Source organism: Pteropus medius, unplaced genomic scaffold (assembly GCF_902729225.1).
Source record: "Pteropus medius unplaced genomic scaffold, Ma_sr-lr_union100, whole genome shotgun sequence".
NCBI classification, from domain to species: domain Eukaryota; kingdom Metazoa; phylum Chordata; class Mammalia; order Chiroptera; family Pteropodidae; genus Pteropus; species Pteropus medius.
In genome coordinates, this window is record NW_024351731.1 from 1,690,077 (window position 1) to 1,711,896 (window position 21,820).

The window sequence follows — 21,820 nt, forward strand, 5'->3', positions numbered from 1 at the left end:
GCAGGCCTTATCCTACATCTTTTATAGGCCGTTGTGCCAGTTTTGGCTTTGAATACTCTGCCACGAGTGTTCTTGAGCAGTCTGCCACCTGTTAAATGTGGACTGTGTTGTCTATACCTTGGGTGGTTACTGGGATCCAAATGAGATAAGGTCTATAGAGAGCAGTTGACACTCAATGAGGAAGAACATGGAGCCTGACACACATGACTCAGTAAATACTCTGGTTCTTCTCCCTCTCTCCTCATCTGACTTAAGCTAATAAGCTCCTGAAAGGTAGGAGTTAATTGTTTTCTTTTGACCTATCAGCAGTGCCCGGCAAGGACCTTAATCTTATTAGGTGCCCAATTATATGTTGAGTAAATGAACAGAAATTTGGACATTCTTTGTAAGGGTAATATTTATGACACCTTTATTTAAGATTCAAAATTTGATTAGTAGTGAACATTGTAAAAAAAATAGATAATCTTGGGTATTTATGTTATTTATTTAATTCTTGTCCATCATCCAGAATTTACATATCAATCTCTAGGTATTTATGTGTAAAGAGTATAACATGCTATAAGTTATCCTAAAGAATTCCTCAAAATATAATTTTTAGTCTGTTCGTTGCATTTGGTACCCTCTCAGCCAACAGTATTTGAAATACGTTAGGAAAACTATAAGTTACTTAAAAATGCAATCCAGATTTAAATTCTTTGAACTCACTTAGATTCCGATTCTTTAGTGAATTGCATCATATTGTGATGGTAAAGATAATGTCTGACTGTTTCCATGTACTATTTTCACTTTGAGAAATGTCTTAAGTATATAGAGTTGGGCACACTTAGAGTGCGAAGGAAGCTAAGAATACATCCCTATTTTTTACTCAAAATTTAAAAGACACGGTAGTAAATATGTGAAACTAGAGGCTCTTATATTTTGAAATTTTTAATTTTTAGAACTGATAGAACTGATAGAAAGCCTCTTTACAGTAGTTGGTTAAATGGCCGGCAAATGTTGACAAACACACGAAAGGTTAACCTTATTCCTAGGCTTCCCTTAATTCTATTGGCAATTTTTATGTTTTAAAAAACTAGCGCAGTAAAAACAATCAGAGCAAGCTGCCGAAGACAAGCATTGTCACGTTCATTCTAAAGGCGATGGCTTGGGCGTGTCCACCTCGGGTATGCAGGTCCCCTGAGTGTCCTTGTTCTTAGCTCTTTAACTGTTTCCTCCCAAAAAATGACTCAGGGTAAGATGTAACCAAGGTTAGAATTGGGTTGCCAGCTGTCTTGGTTCTGAGGACACGCGCATCCAGATTGTTTTTAAAGTCACTTCCTATTCCTACCGAACGTGTCCTGAGCGGCCAGGCCAGTGTGTCTGTCATGGTGCAGATGCTGGAGAGACAGATGGATGTGACGGTTATTCTTACATCATGTTCCTCGGATCTCTACTCTCTCGAGAAATGTTAATAAGTGTTCCTTGATAAAGGGTTATGTAGTTCTGTAAGTTTGGTCATAGTGAGTACTTTATCTCCATCTCATTGAGGGGGCCGAGAAGTTTTTTAATAAAACAGTTTAGCTTTTTCAAGTCAGTATTTTCCCAGCTTATTTGACCATTGGCCCCTTTTTGTGTGGCGCCTTAGCGTCTCCGGGGCTGTAAATGCCGTGCCTGCATGGAGCCGATCTCACGGAGGGTCCAGGGGAGCAGCGGGGAGGGGAGTGGGGAAGTCTTCACAGGAGCGAGTACACGCAGAGCCACCTCCCAGACGATGAGTGTGCGCAGGAGGGAGGCACCCCGGGGCGAGGCAGGAGGAACAGAATGTACAAAGCTCGGGGCGTGCATGGGGCGTGCATGGGGCGTGCACAGGACGTGCACAGGACGGGCTGTGCTCCAGGGAACTCCAAGTAGCTCCATATCATGGAGAAAGCAGCTCTCCCAGAGAATGCTTCACAGCCCTTGAAGTGTATAAAATCTTGACTGGCACATGTGGTTTATAAAGCGGGTAGCCATTCACTCCTAAATTTCCAAGTTATGTGAGGTCTAGTGTGCTTTATATTTAAAGCTAATTTTCCAGAGCAATAAGAAGAATTTCAGGTTTATCAAACACCAGGAAAAATATGGGATAAACTGTTACGGCTGAATCATCTACCATGTGCTGCTATTGAGTTCTTAAGTTTATTTAATGATACTTTAAAAAAAAAATGGAGTTATCTGAATTTAATACGGTACAGTAGGTAGGAATGATGAAGCAATTTCCCTTTTTAAAAATTTTGAGTTAACTAATTTCTATTTTGGAGTTAATTGTAGGAGAATCATCACACATGAAGACAGAACAATGGGATATTATTTTTATATTTTTAAAATTTAAGTTTTAATTGAATTTTCCCTACTACCATTGATGCTCATGATCAAATATTGGAAAGTAAAAAAAATAAATACATTAAAGACCATAATTTTCCATTCAGTGGCTATACTGTTGTTGGTATAGCTAAGGACTGTTCATTTTGGCTAACTGTATTTTTAGATGGTTTCTATTTCTTTGTTGTTATAAATGTTTTGCATATATAATTCTAGAATTGGAATGATTGGATCAAAAGTAGGAATATGTTTAAGGCTCTTGCACAGTAATTTTTAGTTCCACTGGGTGTGTATCAAAGTGTTTATTTCAAAAGGAATCAAGAACAGTCATTAAATTCAATTAAATTCAAAAATAAAGCAAACTTTGTTTACTTTCAGTAGTTTAAAAACATGGACCCATATTATTTTGTTGGTGGTTTTAACAGTGAGCAATATTTCATGCTTTTTAATACGTTGTATAACATATGTAAGAATGTTCTCCTGATCTAAAGCTCCTTTTTATTTTTGAGGTATCCATCACGAATTGAAAAGATTGACTATGAGGAGGGCAAAATGTTGGTCCATTTTGAGCGCTGGAGCCATCGTTACGATGAGTGGATTTACTGGGATAGCAACAGACTGCGACCTCTCGAGAGGCCGGCACTGCGAAAGGAGGGCCTGAAGGACGAGGATGATTTCTTTGTGAGTAGCCGCTTTCATCTGCTAGATGTAGAATGACGCATTCTAAAGGGAATTCTGTTAAATTTCACAGAAGCTTGTTTTTATTAAGGAAATGCTTATTTATTATATACATGGTATTGATCTTAAAAGTTGTTTGAAATAGGATTTTAAAGCCGGAGAAGAAGTTCTGGCTCGTTGGACAGACTGTCGCTATTACCCTGCCAAGATCGAAGCAATTAACAAAGAAGGTATGTGTCTAGAATGATCCGGGGTTTATGATAGTAAAATTTTAACACATTTTTAATTTTAATTAATGCCTATTTAAAGTGTTGAAATTAGGAGAGGTAAATAGATGGTTAAAATTTTTTCAGCGTTCAGTGCACAGGCTGGTATTGTATGCTTTTTATTTCTTCTCCTCTGTTTCCAGTTTGTTGGCTAAGTTAGTTTTGTAAACATCTCAATCAGAGTGGGAGGAAAGTTAAAGAGCGAAATTCAAATCAGTTAACTTAGAGGTGAAATACTGTCCAGCATTCTCTGAGGAAAGAGTATGGAACTTCATCAGTTTGAGGATTTCCTTTATTGCTTCTTTCCCCTTCCCTTTTTTCTTAATTTTTGTGAATAATTGAGAGTTAATTTTCCTAATAGCCTTTTGTGGTGTCTAATATTGATACTGAGCAAAAGTTACCAAGCTGATCAGAAATGTTGAAAATAACAAATCAGCTGTGTGAATGTGGCACGAGATGAGTAAATCTATTGCACAGATTGTGAATTGAAAAAACAGAACTTATAGACCGATTAATTGGGAAAGGCATAAGAATTAATATTTAAATTATTATTGGAAATATACTTATTTTTTAATTTCTTATTTAAAATCTCATTTAAAACAGTTGTGAAATACTTGTAAGTCTGTCTTTCTAGTTAGTAATACATTAGTTTTCTGTTACAATTATCTCTTAAACTTGACCACTCATTTATTCTTTTTTACTAAAGAAACACATTGAGTGACAGCTTCTTGGCAAGAAGGGCATTTAATCTAAGGGGACACTTCCTTTAAACTGAATATCGAAAGACAAGTTAGCTAGGTAAAGAAGGACTGAAAAGGCTTCTCTGGCAGAAGAAATAGTGTATGCAGAAGAAAAGAGGAGAGGCAGGTCATTTTCCAGGATCTGTAGTCTTCAATGTGACTGGCGTGAAGGATTCCTTTAAAGGGACTAGAATAGCAGAAGAGGTTGGCGAGGGAAGTGTGTGAAGAGTCTGATAATCTTCCTAAAGAATATGACTTTTATTTGGAGGTGATGGGAGCCAGGTAAAGGATTAAGCGGAAGTTTTAAACTAACAGGACGTGAGAAAAAATAGGAAGTAAGAGAAGATAGAAGAGGAGGACATTTAAGAAGAGATACACTATAAGAATGTTGAGTGTGAAAAAGTAGGTCATAGTCGTCTAGCTAGGAATTACGATATAACTTTACGCAAGCTTTATTCCGATCTGTTGTTATTATGAAATGAAATAACAGATAGGGCTATGATTTTATTCACACCAATCACCTTGTGGAAGAGTTGAGGGCCATCTCAGTCTTGAAGGTCACTTCTCCTTTTCTACTGTGCACTTGGGCTTCTGGAGAGCTGTGTTATGGAGCTTGGATTCCATGTCTTACACACATGGGCTCCCCCAGGTCAAGTCCAGAGCCTAGCACAGAGTAGGCAGTCAGCAACAATTTGTGGAAAGGAAGGAAGAAATCAGTTCTGTTGTATAATCCACCGAAAATAGCACTAAACAAAACAAAATTAAACAGTGCTAACCTAATTAAGAGCAGTTTCTGTAAAGTGTGGTAAGCTTTGGGACCTTCCGCTCTATGTTTAAAGCTCCTTGGGAGTATGCACACAAGCGCATGCAGACACACGCTTAGAACACACTCAGAAACAAAACCACCCTCGTTCGTTATCCCATTTGTCTGAAAATTGGAAGAGTGAAGATAGTGATTGCAATCTCTGCCATTTTAGGAGCAGTTTAAGTGAGCAGTTAGTGAAATATTGGCAGATATAATTTGTTTTTTGAAAATCTCCGCTAGAGGTATTTATTTTTGTGACCTCTGTATGTCTCACGTGATGGATAAATCTGCCCCCTCCAAAAAAAAAACAACAACAACAACAAAAAGCTAAAAAAGGGCAAAGGAAGCCCAATCAGATAGGGATTGACTTGGAAGTCTGTCTTTCAAGTTAGACTACAAAAGCTAAACAGAACTAACAAATAGGAACTTTTAGGTATACGTAATATGTCTTAGAGAATCGAAGAGAAGAGGCAAATCTGTAGAATGCAGTGGTCAGGGAAGTTTTCACATTAGGGGAGGGGTCTGAAGAGCTGATCCGTGAAGAGTGGGTTGGAGTTAGGGAAGGAGGGAGGCAGCACAACAGAGGAGACAGTGAGTGATGGCAGGGAGGGACAGCGCACAGGAGGTGTGGCAAGGAGCCTGCGGGCTCTTCCGGGATGCCATTTGGAAGAAGGGAGAGGGCAGTCGCAGGAGTCACGGTAGGGTAAGGTGGACGGACGGTTTGGCATGCTCAGTCTTCCCAGTGTCTTTATATCCTTGCTATTCGACAGATCAGTTCTTTTCATAACTTGGGTTTAGATCTTTATATCTGTGCTATAGTGTCTTATGCTAATTATCAGAAGATAGGAAATTCACATTATAAAAAAATCTTTGAACGTATGTGGCATTGGCTTTGGCGCCAGTAATACTAACGATCACATTTATCGTTTGTGCTCATTTTGTAAAGGTCAAGTATCTGTTTACTAACAGTGGTACTCTGCCCTCATTTGTACAGGAAATGATGATAGGCAAACATTGGAATTCCATAAATATGAAATGTACATAATTTATATGTTTTCTAATACAGCTGACTTTTATTGACTTGCAAGCATGGAGTCTGTTGCAAACAATCTTGAGTCCTAAATGCAGGATGAGTTAGGAAAGGCATGGGGATCGGGGGTGTTAGTTGTAGCTAGCTGTGCTGCTGCCTAGCTGACCGCCATTGGATGTAGCATTTAGCTTCTCTGGACTTCAGTGGTCTAATCTGCACAGGAAGACTTTTGTCTAGATGATCTAGAAAGTGTTTTCTAGCTTAAAAGCCTGTGAATCTATAATTCTTATTTGCCAGTTTATTAATATTTACTAAGGAATAATTCTTTTCTGAGAAAATGATTTTTTTCTATTTTAGATCTCCCTCTCTGTTATTTGGAAAGAAACTTTGAAAGACAGCAAATGATAATTTTTATAGAAGTATTATACATGTTTGTAAATAATGATTTTATTTTGGCCAGATATATTATACCTGACATGTTATTTAAACATATATTTAAATTATTAAAAATAAAATTTAAAATCCTTCAGCAAAAATCAGAATGACATGCGACTAACTTATCATGATTTAATTTGGATATTTTTAAAGGGAAATTAGAGTCGTTTTCAGACAGAAAGAGAAAATAAACTTAATCAACTTGATGGAGTCCTGAAAAGGGGTGTGTGTTTGCAGTTATTGCAGTCATGGACATTTATTTCTGTCAGGGCATTAGTTGTTAGATTTCAAATGTTGCTGTAAGATTGAATTATATTTTCTAATGATTCTGACTTGCTCCGATTTCAGGAACATTCACAGTTCAGTTTTATGATGGAGTAATTCGTTGTTTAAAAAGAATGCACATTAAAGCCATGCCCGAGGATGCTAAGGGGCAGGTAAGAGTGTTCAGCGTTCTAGCTACCCAAAGGGTGTCTTCTTGAATGGTGACCGATCAAAATAAATGTACATCTCTTTAAAGCGAACTAATTGTAGGGTTATGTGCTGATAGCCCCAAATAGCAGCAAGAAAAAGAAGCTTAGAATGTAAAGTAAATTATACACTTGATTTTTAGACCTGCTAAAGTTATAGGTCACTAGTTTCTGTTCCAGGTGAAATCCCAGCATCCACTAAGCTGGTGTTGTCCTATCGACCCAGCTGGATCGTGTAACCAGTCTATGGGAAGTGAGGTAAGTGCCTTTTTTTAATTGTTTCATTTTTCTGGTATATAGTATCATTTAGAAAGTTAATTTTTAATATAAAATTTTATATTGAGTTTCTTATCTTCTCCTTTCCTTCTATAAATCATAGTCATTAATCTTCTTTTAAAAGGCGCTTACCTGACACTCTGTAGGCTGTTCCCGGTAGGGCTCTCTGAGTCATAAGATATAAGCAGTGTATTACATGGTTTGTCACTGCTCAAAGCAAGAATGAACGGTAAGCATTTGAAGGAGAATCTGAGATGCAGTTAAAACCATGATTCCTTTGGTTGACAATGTTTCCTGAAATACTGGAAAGAAAAGGTGCCAGTAGAAATTTAAAATATTTTCTTTTATGTTCTGCTGTTATTTGGGATTTTCAGCACCTGGACCTACAATTAACTTTAAGAAATTGAAAATATAAAAATGTCTAATATGGAAATATGCTACATATTTGTTCCATACCATACACTCAAAAATGTCATCCTGAAATGTGTTGGAATCACCTGATCAGCTTCAGTGCAGTGTAGACATTTAGCGATCTAGAAATGTTGGCCACCGCATTAGAAAAATGATTCCTGATACTTTCTGCGAAGAGTGTTTTAAAACACCTGGTTTTCAGAGATTTACTTTTGAAATGATCAGCTAGCAGAGTTTATTTTCCCCCCAATTAATATATAAGTGCAATTTAAAGTGGCAATGCTTTTGATCAGTGAAGTGCTCTGTCTTCCTGCTTGTAAGTATAAATAAATGTTCTTTTAAGCATTCAGTGGTATGATTCTTTGTTACTGCATAGAAAGATTGAGTAAAACATTGTGAACTTAGTTTAATATATACCCATTTAATTAAGCAAAAGTCTCTTTTTTTTTTTTTGCTTTAACACTATTATTTTGTTACTTTGGTTATTCAAATGTTCGTGAGTTGGCCCTGTCCCTAAAACTTTGGTTTTTTTTTTCCAAAGTGAGACATCGAGCCAGTTTGGTTTGTGGTAAAATTTTAAGTTGTGAAAATTAATTTATCAGATGTATTGGATATTTAGTTTTAATAAGTATTTTAGTCACACCATGGTGTAAGCTAATATTAAAATCAGTGCCAAAATACTACTGAAAGAAAATCTGAGTAGCAGTATATTTTATTTAATTTTGAATTACAAACATATTAAAATATGTGCAGAATTTTTAGTTTTATAAATTGCTTTCATTTTTAAAAAGTGTCTTTTTTCCTCAAAAAGGTTTCGACTCATTTTTATCTAGGGAATATTCTAAGTCAGGGGTTGTTTGGGCAGAGCGAAGAGAATTCACCTTTGCTTCTCTTCTAGATTTTGAGTACTTTGAGAATTCTTTAATAAGATGCATAGTAGAATTTCTTTTACTAAACTAGCAAAAGATAAGGCATCAAATAAATGCCCTGTGGAAATGCCCTTCCCTAAGCTTTCTGTCGCTTTTTCTCCCCTATTCTTTTCCTTAGTCCACCGATAGAAAATTTACATTTTAACTCACTAATGTCACAGGTTGGCTTCTAAGATCCTTTACTATCTATTAAACATTTCGTTTTATTGAATTCTCATAGCAAATCCTTTGACATAAGTATGGCTGATATTTCTGTTTCACGGATGAGGAATTCAGAACTCAGAGCATTGAGTTACTTGCTTAAAATGTCACTCAACCGTAGTACTCAGAGTGGCTCCAAACTCACACCTGAGTTCAGGGTTTGTTCTAGTGCACTACTCTTATGTTGCCTACAGGTAACTTTGAAATATATTATTAGTTCTGATTCATTTGATTGAACCAGTTATTTTTAATAGTGAATCTTTCCTATTTAAAAATAGAAGAGCAAAATAATGATCACACAACTGCAATCATGCCATGATTTACAAGTCATGTGATCAAGAACTATTTTTTATATCTAATTTACTTTATATCTAAGTAGGACGGATTGGCCAGTACTGGTGCATTTGGTTTGTTTGTTTGTTTGTTTACAAATTAGACACAGCTTTATTTTACAACTTCATAATTCACTTTCTAAAAAGACACGTACTGGGAACATAGTTTAAAATGCTGGAAAAGCTAGATGCTGGGCGTTTTCCAGGTAGGAGCAAAAATATGGTCACTCAGGGCCGATGCGTTCCTGGGGCTTCCAGGCAGCTGCTTTTATCAGCCGTGGTCTCGTGAGCACTTAGCATGCTTCCAGGCGGTGTAGTGCGATATTCAATAGGAAATTGGTGACCGGATGTGTTAGGTGCAGTCACATGACATTTTCAGTTCAGTCCAGTCATGGGGGAGAGGGAGAGACATAGATTTTGTTTGTTTGTTTGTTTGCTTTTAATGGCTTATTGTCTTCACCATATATTTTTAACAATGAGCAGCCATCAACCTGTAATGCTTAATGACCTATGTTTGTTAATGGAACCCGTGAATTAAATGCATTTGATGTTGTGAAATTGTTTTTAGTTGCTTGGTTAAGAATTTAATGGATTACCCATTTTGGTTGAATCTGAATTGGTGGTCTATTTGACAGCTTAGTGGCTTTAGTGGAAGATTAATTCTGTAGAGCTATTACAAATATTCGTTATAATTAAAAAATCTTTGCTTGTGAAAATTTAAATGTTAGTACCACTTTACATCTTTCCATATTTTTTACAATAAGCGTTTTTAGTTAAAAATAAAACAGTGAAAATTAGAAACAAAGTAAAAAAATTAATACAGGAAAAATAAATATTCGCATCTCAGCAGAATGGTGACTAACATGGCCCAGGAAGTTGGAGCGGGAGGGAAATTAACCTGGAGCCTGACAGTCTGTACTTTACCTTGGCCAAGTCAAGTATTTTTTTTTTTTTTCACTAGTACTATTAAGTTGTTGTAATAAATTGGTATCTGAACTTTAAAAGCTCTAAAGATTAATAAAATCACACCTTGATTTTTATGAAATTGACCATACTTTGACTATTCTTCCTAATAAGGGATAGTAATTTACTCAGTGGAATACATTTCTTTTAATCTTTGCAGAAGTGCAACATAAGTATTTCTCTCTTATTTCTTTTATAGTCTGTTGTATTACGGAAAAGAAATGCAGTTTGGCCTTTAAACCCTAAAGTACTAAGGCAAAATGTCATGTCATAAGTTTCCTCGGTTATTTTAGATTTTATTCCCAAGAAATTATATCAAAGGAATATTTATTGAATATTTTTCTTTTATAAAAGCTTATAAATGCAGCTAACCCATTAGATGATTAAATTTAGTAATCTACCATGTTGATGATATACCTTGTAGATACAGTTAATTCAGTTTTTATATTTGTGTGAGTGTGAAAGTAGCTTTGAAAATGTGATGTGATACATGTTTTTACTCATTATTGTAATTAAATTTTGATTAATTTTTAATGCTTCACATATTTTGTGTTTTTCCTTTGGAGGATTGGATAGCTTTAGTCAAAGCAGCTGCTGCAGCTGCAGCCAAGAATAAAACAGGGAACAAACCTCGAACCAGCGCTAATAGCAATAAAGATAAAGAGAAAGATGAGAGGAAATGGTTTAAAGTACCTTCAAAGAAGGAAGAAACTTCCACTTCTGTAGCCACACCAGAGGTTGAGAAGAAGGAAGATGCGCCCACGTCTAGTGATACTTTTGGTACAAAATATGTTCTTACGTTCACTCCTTACGGCAGTGGTAAAACTCACATCGCGTATGACGAGTAGTCGGATCCCTTGGCTGCCTGTGATTTGAACATGTTAAATTATTAGGCTTTTTCCCTAGCATAATATGATAGTTAACTTTTTTTTTTTTTTTTTTTAGCATTTTATGTATCTGAAGATTATTGGTCAAATATGGATACTTGATAATGCATGCCCTCAATATTTTTGAATGTAAAAGTTGAGATTTTGATTTGCAACTTATTGGTAGTAGGTTTTGGGGGTTTTTGTTTATGTTTTTTTTTTAACCTCTTAAATGCTTCTGCATGTATTTCAGTACATAACATGGAAAAAACAGGAAGTCATTCTCTTCCTGCTTTTTTCCCCCCCAAAGAATAACTGCTTAGTAGTTATTTCTTTCTGATGTATCAGTTTGGAGAGATTTGTATTTTTAAAGTTCTGTGTCAGGCACTATATTTTAAAAAAAATTAAGTGCGAAGCATTTTTACTGTTTTGCTATTTAAAAAAAAAATCATGTGTTTTAGCTGTGGATTCTATATAAACTCTCACATATGTGTTTTATTAAAAGTAGGACTTCACGTAGAGAACGTTCCAAAGATGGTCTTTCCACAGCCAGAGAGCACGTTGTCAAACAAGAGGAAAAGTAGTCAAGGCAACTCATTTCAGGCAAAGAGAGCGCGGCTTAACAAGATTACTGGTAAACTGCAATGATTCTTTTGCCGGGGAATGGAGGGTTTGATTTTAGCTCGTTTTTAATAAAGCAAAATGTATCTTTTGGTGTAACATATAACTGGTTAATAAGAAAAACAGTTTCTGTGGTTCTTCAGGGTCAACATCCTTCAGCACTGTGGGTTTCTCGTGTTGTGAAATGTGGAAAATATCACACATCTGCCTACCTCACAGGGATGTTGTGAGGATCGATAGGGTCAAAAGTTGTAAAATTCCATAGTTTGAAAATCACTTTGGTGATAAGAGTAGTTTCTATAAGAATTGAATTACCTGCTTTTGTCAGCTTGTGGGATGCAATGTCTAAGGTTCTAGATACTATGATACATTCTTACTCTTGATCAGACTCATTAAGGATGGTCCTGTGTGTGGCTAGAAAGACGAACACCGAAGCTGTTAATTTTCAGTGTGCAGGTACTTCTCTAAGTTTTTAAAATTTCTGTCCTTGTCTTCAGGTTGGTCTCTAGAAATGGTTTTATTTCTCTGTGCGTTGTTCTAACTCAGGAGGTAGAGTGCTGGGATGATGAAAAACACTGATAACCCTAGCCTGGTTAGTGTTCATAGAAGAAAGGATTTCAGTATTAGAATCGAGGCCAGTCATACTGGGCCCCATTACTTCCTGGGCCTTTTCAGCCTAGTGATTAACTGTGAACATATATAATTTTTCTGAGTATATGTTAAAAGGCCAATTAAAATACATTAATTATTCAGTCACATGTTCTTATTTTAAGGACAGAATGCTTTTTAGTGCCTTTGGCCTAATAAAGCTATATCAACCCTTGTTGGCATCTTTTAAATAGTTTGAAGAATCTTGGTTTCACTGTGAGATTCCAGAATAAACTTAAATTAAACATTTTGTCTATTTTTTGAAGAGTGGAAGCCCACTGAATGATGACTATAGCTTAGAGTTCTTTAGAACCACTGTTTTATTATAGTATTCACCTAAATGATTATAATTGGTTTCAACAGGTGAGACTTCTCAGTCTTTCCATTTGTTAATATTATTTTTGTGCTTTTTTCTGATAAAGGATATATTTGGTCGCAGGACAGGAAATGTTTCAAATCAACTCACCCATTCCACCTTTTCCTTAGAAACTATTAGTTTTGGAGAAATCCAGAGTGTTATCCAGGCAACTTGGGACTTCAGTTTTGCCTTAGCGTAATGGACCGTAGCGCTCTGTCCTGTGACAGAAGTGGACTAGTACTTCTGACTCCCAAGATACCAAGATTGAAACAGCACGATTGGAGGACCAAGACCAAGGAAGATGGAAGTGACACAGATGTGATACAGCTGCCAGCTTACTAGCATCCTGGTTTTCCCTACAGTCTGGATAACCTGATTTTAGTTTCAGTTGGTATGCTCTTACATGGGCCTTACTGAGAAGTTCCAGCTTGACATTAAAGCGAGCAAAAAAAGAAAACAGCTCAGTCCACAGTGATGCATTATCTCCACATGGCCTTGGAAAGACAGTAGGTGGGGAAAGAAGAACCATTTTACCATGAGCTTCAAGGAAGTTCTAATAGAGGTTGCTTAAGAACACCCTGTGCCTTCTGTGGAGGGACTTTGTCTTCACTTCCCGTTGGGAATCTCAGATGAACACGTGATAGTTTGGCAGCAGTAGAAAAAAGCATAAGATTTTACAAATGTGGAGTCATTATGACTTTTTATCTTTATTTGCTCAGAAGATTTAAATGTATGATGATCTTTTTAATAGTTCATCTCTCTGCATCCATTTCTGATTTCATGTTAACTACATCATGCAGAAAAGACAATAGATATTATAAGATTGTCTTCAACGGGTGAAACTCAGACTTGCCTCTATATAGTAAATTTTATTTGTAGACTATGAAAACAGTTGAGAACTAATATAAAATAGCAATCCTGTTATGGAATTATGGTGTAGTTTAAATTTCTCAAGCTCACTTATACATGTCCTAATATCCCTTAGCTGCCAAGATGAGTAATGCTTCGATTTGGGCAGCATCTCAGCCTCCCCAGATGTATTTCCCCCACTCGATTTATTTTTTAAATAGTTCTAGCTGGAAGTAAGTGGACCATCTGCTGGAGAAATTTAATTAATGTATTCACTTTCTTTCTTCCCATGTACACACCCTACAGAGATTCTAAACCTGATTTCTACGTGGGGAATGATATAGAACGATTTTTTTCATCAGTTTCCAACTAAGTAGAAGTTGAAATTATAGTTGCAAAGTTTACGTATGTTCTTCCAGTCTTATTTTTTTTTATTATGTAATGTACTTTATTGATAGTTGTCTACTTTATGCATATTGACTTAAAATAGACAGTTCTACAGAGAGAATCAGGAGTGCAAACTTTGGGCTAAAGTTGCAGGCAAACTACAAATTTGAATAGATTTAAAAATACACGTTCTAAAGGGAATAGAAGAAGAAACATCAGCAGTTGGTACATGTTCTGTTTGTAATAGTTCTAGGAGTTCTTCGAAGTTCAGCCCGTTTAGATATGTTCGTGCAGCTTAAGGAATTTTAAAACTAATTTTAAAAACCTAGAGGTTTGACTTGGCCAGTAACATGTTACCGATCATAATATCAAGAGTATTTGATTCTTAATCCCAGTACGGATATTTTATTGGAATCCATGACTGATAAGTAAGCCGTCATTTAAACGCTTCGTTCTCTTTCCTTCCCTTTGTTACTCCAGGGTGCTCTGGCCTCGATTCTATTTATTCCTGTTGGCAGCGAGAGACCAACTATATATTTTATAGCTGATGTAGGGTATTGAGAAATTGTAACTTTGTCAGTGGGACTCATGAATATTTGATATTCTACTTTAACCTGATATTTAAATAATTATTTAAAACTGCATGATGATTTTGTTAAGATAATTACTCTATAGATTCATCCCTCTGGAGGAGGACCTGTTAGGAATATATTGATCATCTGTATTTGCAAATAACTAAAATTAATTTCATTTGTGTATGTTTTCTTCCAATTCTCATTTTCTGAGGATATCACATTTCTCCCTAGAACTTGAGCAGGTCAGGATGAGCGATCTGGACTGCTGCTTAAGGCAGCGGTCCTCTCGTCAAGGATATTTTATTTTTTAATCCCCTTTTGTTTATATTCAGTAACTCTTTTTTAAGATGGTATGCATGCAAAATATGAAAACCTTTTATTGATCATATTTGAGGCGTTCGAATTCACTAGATACCAAGTATTTTCTAATCTAATTTTAAGTAGTTTGCATTAAATGTCTCATTTCCTTTTATAAGAACGTTTCAAAGCTCTATTTTTCCTTCACAAACCATTAAGTGGAAATTGCGTTTAATTAACTGGGTTTATAATATCCCAATTTAAATTCAGAGTATGGCTGCATTGTTAGTATCATCATTTTTAAACTTGTAGTACCCTATTTTTAATCTTGTAAATTGCGATCTGTTCTACCTATTGATGAGATTCAAAAAAGTATTTCCTTACCTGTATGAAAGGGAACAAAATGTAAGATATGTTGAATAGATTGAATAACAAATATTTGTCTTGTGTGATTAGCCTTTAGAAGTAGAACCTCTACATCTTCCTACAAAAGCACTTAATTCTCTAATTATTTTCCCTTTTATTTCAGCTGTGTTTCTCAAAAATGTTAGCTAGAGAAAAACCTAGTGAATGCGATTTTAAATGTTAAAAAAACACATCATGCTATATGTTTTTGAGTCACCTAAAAATATGTTCAGAAGTTATATTAATATAATTAATTGAATTTATGGTTTATAGACTATTTTTGTAAAATATATTGGTTTTTTTTTTCCCGTTTAATCTATACTTGATATTGCGTAAGACTTTAAAAAAACTATGTAGATTGTTATCTCAGACTAAATACCAGTTTTAATACCAGCCATTGATATATTCACATCATTTTTTTACATTCCACCTTTTCTATTTTAAATTACAATTTCGAGTGCTAGATATTCAACTTTCCAATGAAGGAAAGGGCCTTTTTGCCTAATTGAACAGTGGGCACTAGTATCACTTTAAGAATAGAGTTTTACAATTTGAATTCCTACTTAGGTTACTTAACATCCTTGAGATGGTTATCTGAAAAAGACAAGAGATGTCACCACATGAATAACTTGAGGTTATGTAACACTTGGGGGCACGTTTTTTTCTCCTATTAATAAATATGCTGTAGACAGCTTCAGTAATGTAAGTGGTATAATTGCTGTAGTAAGTATACTATCATGTGGTCGATTGTTAAACACACTTCCTTTGACTCAGTGGTTTTGTGTGGCCAGCTTTGAGATGACACAAAAATGATTTTTGGTGATCTTCTATGTACCCAACGGCCATAAGCAAAAACAAATACTTGTTATTAGACAAGGGTTATAAACTTGTCTTCATTGAAGGTATTTGTCAGGTGCTTAGCAAAGAATCTTGACTAAGTAAATGCCTTTAAAATTTATAATTAAAGCGGTGTCTTAATGTCTTGTAAAGTTAATTGTATTTACTCCCGATAAAATATCCTGTCTTCTAAAATTGAGAATCAGTTGTATGCATTGGAGAAAACTGGAACTCCCAAATTATTTTATCATTTATAGATGTCGTAGGAAGGACCCATACCTTTCCACATTAACGAAAAGTGGCTCCATCAGTGTTGGCAGCACGTTTGCAAGAAGATAAACGATAGCTGGATTTAGAGATAAACCCGTAAAGCTTAGGTTAAAGGATCCAAGAGAAATTAAAAATGGGGAGCACTTTTATTAGCTAATATAGCAACAACAGAAGTCTCCTTTTATGTTCTAGATGTTTGGAAGGATTTCTCATGTCTTAATATTAATTTCATGTTATTTCAGTCGTATAGACAAAGCCCATATTAAGAGTCCTAACAATCTAAGTAATATTAGGTTTCTGGACATTAAGCCATAGAATTTAAAATTTTTGTAGAATAAATGTGTATGTGCGTGGTGTTAAGGATGTCTTTAGGAGTATTTAAAAAATGAATTACGTAAGCAACTTTCAAATTCCGATTCAGTCCCCTGAGTCACTGTTATGGATGTTTGTATTTTTGACAAACTTTTGAGCATATTTACTTCCTATATATTAAAAAGTATGGGGGATTTCAACTGATAATATTTTTGTGAAGTTCATTAGGGTGAAAGTCAATGTTTTTTCTAATAAGAAATTTCTGTGCGATTTTTCTCAAGGTTTGTTGGCATCCAAAGCTGTTGGGGTGGATGGTGCTGAAAAAAAGGAAGACTACAGCGAAACGGCTCCAATGCTGGAGCAGGTATGAAACGGTAGCATTTGATTTTATTCAAGGTTCCCAACTGGAACGATCGCGGAGCTATAATGCCACGTAATTGAAATTGCCCTTTTGATCAGACATGGGAATAGGAAGCTAATTAATCGATGGTATGTTTTTAACTCTGCCTTCTCCAAGGGATACAAACTACAGACTTCATTAGTGTTTATTTTCAATAGACTGGCATTTAAGCCTTTGTCTCCAGCATTCGAAGGCCTGGAGACAGGCATCCCAGGGTATACGTTTCCAGCTGGATCACCTTTAACTAGCTTAGGAAAAGGCCCTTCCACAAATACTTTTCATTTGTGAGTTAAAACAGGGTTTTTGACATCTAATAAAGCTTCTTTTGTAAGAAGTTTCTTTTATATTGTAATAATTGGTGTTAGACTGACTGTGTTTTATGAATTGATCAATGAGCCATACATTTTTGCTAGGATGTATATTTTAATAACTACAAAAAAAAAAAAAGAATTTTAAAAACCTCTTAAGGGTCTGTCTTTAAACCACCTAATGGAGGAATTTAAAAGTGAAGGTTGCAGTTGCTAGATTTGCCGTGGCTGCCTTCAGATTCCCACAGTACCTGTACATAATGCGCTCCGCATGCTTTCACATTCCCTAAGGGCTTCACTTCTGGGGCACTGTAAGACCGGAAGAACACAGTAATAGCCATAACTGGATTTCCTTGGTTCTCCTGTTTTAAAATCCGAGCCTTAATGTAGTTTTAATATATCCTTTTTGTATTATTTTAATTTTCTTTATTAGTAGCCTAATAAAGAAGACTTTAGTACGAGTCTCTTTTTGCTCTTATCTATATGCGTTTAAAAAAATAGTCCAAATTTAATTGATATTGTATTGAGTTTTTCAGGGTTATTTTAGGCCTGATTTGATAGCAATGCATTGTTTTGGTGCCTCCATTAATGTATGAAATCAACGGTCTTTAAATTGATTCATATGTCAGCAAATCATACCTTCTGATTTTCTGTGATCATCAAACGGTCAAGTCTGCCGTTACTGTCAGTTTATCAACCAAATTTTAAGTGACTTTACTGTGTATTACTATATTCAACGTCCCAGATATAACAATATTTTGTATTTTCACCACTGTTTATGGTATTCTTAGACTGCAATAAATCAGGGACTTGGGTAATAAAATGTTTCTGGAAAATTCATTACAATGTCAATCTTTCATTCTGCACAATCCTGCTGAGGTGAACGTGATTGTGAAAATTAATTATTTTATGTGGAGGTTAGTATAGAGAGAAGTATAGAAAACAGCATTATGAAATTGAGTTGAGAAAAGAAAAATCGAGTAACTCGGCTGTTTCTATTTGCATCATTGAAAAAATTTTGAGAGTTCTTGCCAGTTTTGTAACAAAGAGACCAGTAATCATTAATGAAAACTTTGTAAATTATTTTATATTTTAAGGACTGTAAATGCGGTTCCCTCATTTTTTGTCATTCAGGTTGATTTCAGTGTGAAAATGTTTTGAAACCAAATTCTTAATTTTTATGCTGTTTGCCCTGCTTCAAAGTTAAAAAGCCGAGTTATAAAACTCTCAATGACATCTCGATTGGTATCAACACTAGACTGAAATGAGAAGTATTGTTTGTCACTAACCTCTTGTCGTCCTCAGTAAAATAATGTCATTCATGACATAGATTTATAACAGGCCTACAGCCAAATTTACTGTGCTAATGATTTCTTTTATTTACCTTAAAAAAAATTCAAACTCTGGTCTTGAACCCCAATTCTCAGATTATTAATTATAGATTACTTAATTGTATTAGGGAATCGTCATGTTACATTTACTTTGGATAAAACCTGCATTAGATGCATAATTCATTAAGTTTTTAAAAATGTTAACTTGTCCTTGTTTAGAAGTTAAGCACCTTATCAAGATATTAATTTAAGTTTTAAAATCTTGTTTTATAACTTTGTAACTCGAGATTAATGGATGCTGTAGTGATGTCTCTCACGTATGTGAAGATGAACAATAAAATTGTTTATTTACAAGTAATGGCTCTAATTACTTTTCTGGCAACACCTTTTATGATAAGCTGAGGAATTCTTTCCATTTATTGAGTACTTTTTCAAATGATTAATCTGCACTAAAACACATGTGTAATGAGTAAATTCAAAACTAGGAATGATAACAAATAAATGGGACACTTGACATCAGCCCTTTTATGCGGTATGTCCAGCATGCCATCTATAGAGCATTCAGAGGTGCCCTACTTAATACCAAATACACACTTTTTTTTTCCCCCACCAAAATTTGAATGCCTTATATTTTAGTGGGAACAGAAAGCTCTTTGGTCCCCAGCAATGACCTTGCATATTCCAGGGAACTGCACTCTTGATGGTCAGCCCTCACAAAGGATGTGGAAGTTAAAAGGTTTCTTAGGAATAAGCATGTCGTTCGGAGTGCTAGCAGTTTCATTCCTTATAGAGGCCTATCTTCCTCTAGATTTTTAAAAAGTGTATCTCATATTTTGCTCTCAGATACGAATATCAGAAAGAGCTACAGTATAGGCATTCCGACACCATAGATTGCAGATCCACCCAATGTGGCTATTCTTTGTTGTCGTTGGACACGTTCACATACAGTTTTACATACGTAGGAAATTTTACTGCCAAATGAATAAAGAACTGACAAAGTTCTAATTTTTTTTTAAAAGTATCAGTTGGCAGGAAGAAGGTAAAAACTCTCATCTAAGAATGCGACGTATTTTGTTTTTAAATCCAATGTTTTTAACTTACACTTGGTTTTACTCCTTGGTTTTTTTTTTTGTTGTTGTTGTTGCTTGTTTTGTATTGTTTTTTAGTCTTTTAACTCTGTATTGCTGGTGGCTTTGATTTCATGATGCATTATGCTTATGAAACTCTGGCTTTCAGCACTAAAATGAGTTAAAGATAATGTTTCGTTAATTTGATCATTGTTTTCCTGTTGAGATCTTTCTTTAAAGGGAAACTGTCTACTTGGCCTTCTGCATTCAACTTGATAAAGGAAATTATAAGAAAACATCTGAAAGTCAAAGGCTTAAATGTATTCCTCTAAGGCTCTAAAACATGAAAGTGCTGTTTATTTACCTAATTATTATTAATGTCATTGGAAATTATGGTTTCAAAGAAATATATTTCAGTTTAATACTGAAAATAGTACGATAACATTGGATATTCTGAAAATATTATGAATAATACATTTCAAAAAACCTGAATTTAGACTTAAAGTTGACAGCATCCCTGTAAAGACAGCCTATTCAATTTTAGTTAATAATTTGTGGGGTTCTTTTTGGTTTTTCATTTGTAATAGAAATGTTATATGTTGCTTAACAATGTTTTTTGGATACTAAAGTTGCTTAACAATCAAAATAGAATACAAGAACAAAAATGAAGAAACCAAAATAAAAATATCAATTTTTTATTATTTATTCAGGCGATTTCACCTAAACCTCAAAGTCAGAAAAAAAATGAAGCTGACATTAGCAGTTCTGCCAACACTCAGAAACCTGCACTGTTATCCTCAACTTTGTCTTCAGGAAAGGCTCGCAGCAAGAAATGCAAACATGAATCTGGAGATTCTTCTGGGTGTATAAAACCCCCTAAATCACCACTTCCCCCAGAGTTAATACAAGTCGAGGATTTGACGCTTGTATCTCAGCTTTCTTCTTCAGTGATAAATAAAACTAGTGAGCACAGATTTTTAAAAAATAGTTACTTATCCTATAAGATACATTAAAAACTGATTGTAGTTATATTGTCTTTTTATGAATTTGCTTTTTTAAAATTCAAACTTAAGTGGATATGATAGGGAAGGCTTGAAACTATTTCAGGGGCAAAAACCATATACATTTCTGACTGATTTATTGTGCAGAGACTGTACGTACTGCTGGTTGAGAAACCTTACCATTTAAAAATAATACAAATTCCACTGTAGTTTGATTCTCTTCAGCTAATAATCCAAGCGCAACAAGAGGCCTGATTCATTACAAAAAAAAAAACAAAAACAAAAAAACAAAAAACCTAGAAAGAAAGATATAAAAAAGACTGACTCATGGAGGCTGTTTTTCCTCAACTCCTAAGACTATTCTTATGGATAGATTGAGTTATTGTTCCCACTTTCTGTATATCCCTCTGCAATACATTTTATTTATTTATTTATTCAGTTTTATTAATGAAAGAAGAAGAACGCTTCCTTGATCTTATTTTTAACGATTTCGCTGTTTCAATACCACTTCAATCGTTTAAGAGTTAATTTAGTCTTTAAGAAAGCCTTTCCAGATGGGTTTGGTTATATATAAGACAAAATTTGTGTTGACCCTATGTTTCCCATATTAGTTTAGTATTCTCAGTTAGAAATATATGAAAAACAGTTACCTGGAAAGTTGCTTGGTACAAGATACTTTTGCTGTTTATACAAGAGATGCGTTAATACCCTGATTCGTAAAATGAATGTGACACGTTCCCTCAGGAATTCTTCTGTACCATATCTGCCCCAGCAATTAAAAATGTCGGCATTGAGAAAACTTATCAAATATATTCACCTCCTGTTCAGTTCTCATATTTTCTACCAAGCCATATTTTTCAAGTTTTGATTAGGTACTTTTTCTGTTTCGGTTTTGTTCTTTTTAATAAATGGATAGAAAAGGACGGGAACAGAAAAACTAAAATGTTTCCTCATGGCGTTTATCCTGAAAAAATGTCATTAGTCAACAATGTCACATGACATTGTTAAGTATTTTATTTTGAAATTGTTTCGTATTTTAGTATTATAACCACAACGTTGCAGCAATTGAATTTTCTTTCATTTTTAAAAAATTATCACTTTTTTATTTCAATTTTTGTAAAAATTTTAAATATCGGAAGTATCAATCTCTTTAGACTACTTATTTCTTCCTTCTAAATTAATATATCGGCCTTATTCAGTCCTGCCTATTGTAAGTAATCAAACATTTACATGCCACGTAGAAAGAAGAAACCTAAAGGTAAAAAAAAAAGACAAATTTGCAAACTTTTGTGCTATATGGATATAAGACGCTTAAATGACTCATCAAGTTAATTATTAAAAAAACACATTAGGTCAACAACAGTGTCATTTTCTTATAAAATTCTGATTATTTGCCCATGTTCTTAAAGTTG

General features: G+C 34.8%; 1 protein-coding gene across 1 annotated transcript in view; it reads left to right on the plus strand.

The window, feature by feature from the left end:
• Nucleotides 1–21,820, plus strand: part of PHF20L1 (PHD finger protein 20 like 1) — a 64,465-nt gene that overhangs the window by 14,862 nt on the left and 27,783 nt on the right. The window contains exons 3-10 of the mRNA XM_039846210.1: nucleotides 2,850–3,021; nucleotides 3,164–3,248; nucleotides 6,643–6,731; nucleotides 6,945–7,022; nucleotides 10,443–10,656; nucleotides 11,251–11,376; nucleotides 16,583–16,665; nucleotides 20,118–20,370. Coding sequence (XP_039702144.1) covers nucleotides 2,850–3,021; nucleotides 3,164–3,248; nucleotides 6,643–6,731; nucleotides 6,945–7,022; nucleotides 10,443–10,656; nucleotides 11,251–11,376; nucleotides 16,583–16,665; nucleotides 20,118–20,370 — 1,100 coding nt within the window. The remainder of the gene's footprint in view (nucleotides 1–2,849; nucleotides 3,022–3,163; nucleotides 3,249–6,642; nucleotides 6,732–6,944; nucleotides 7,023–10,442; nucleotides 10,657–11,250; nucleotides 11,377–16,582; nucleotides 16,666–20,117; nucleotides 20,371–21,820) is intronic.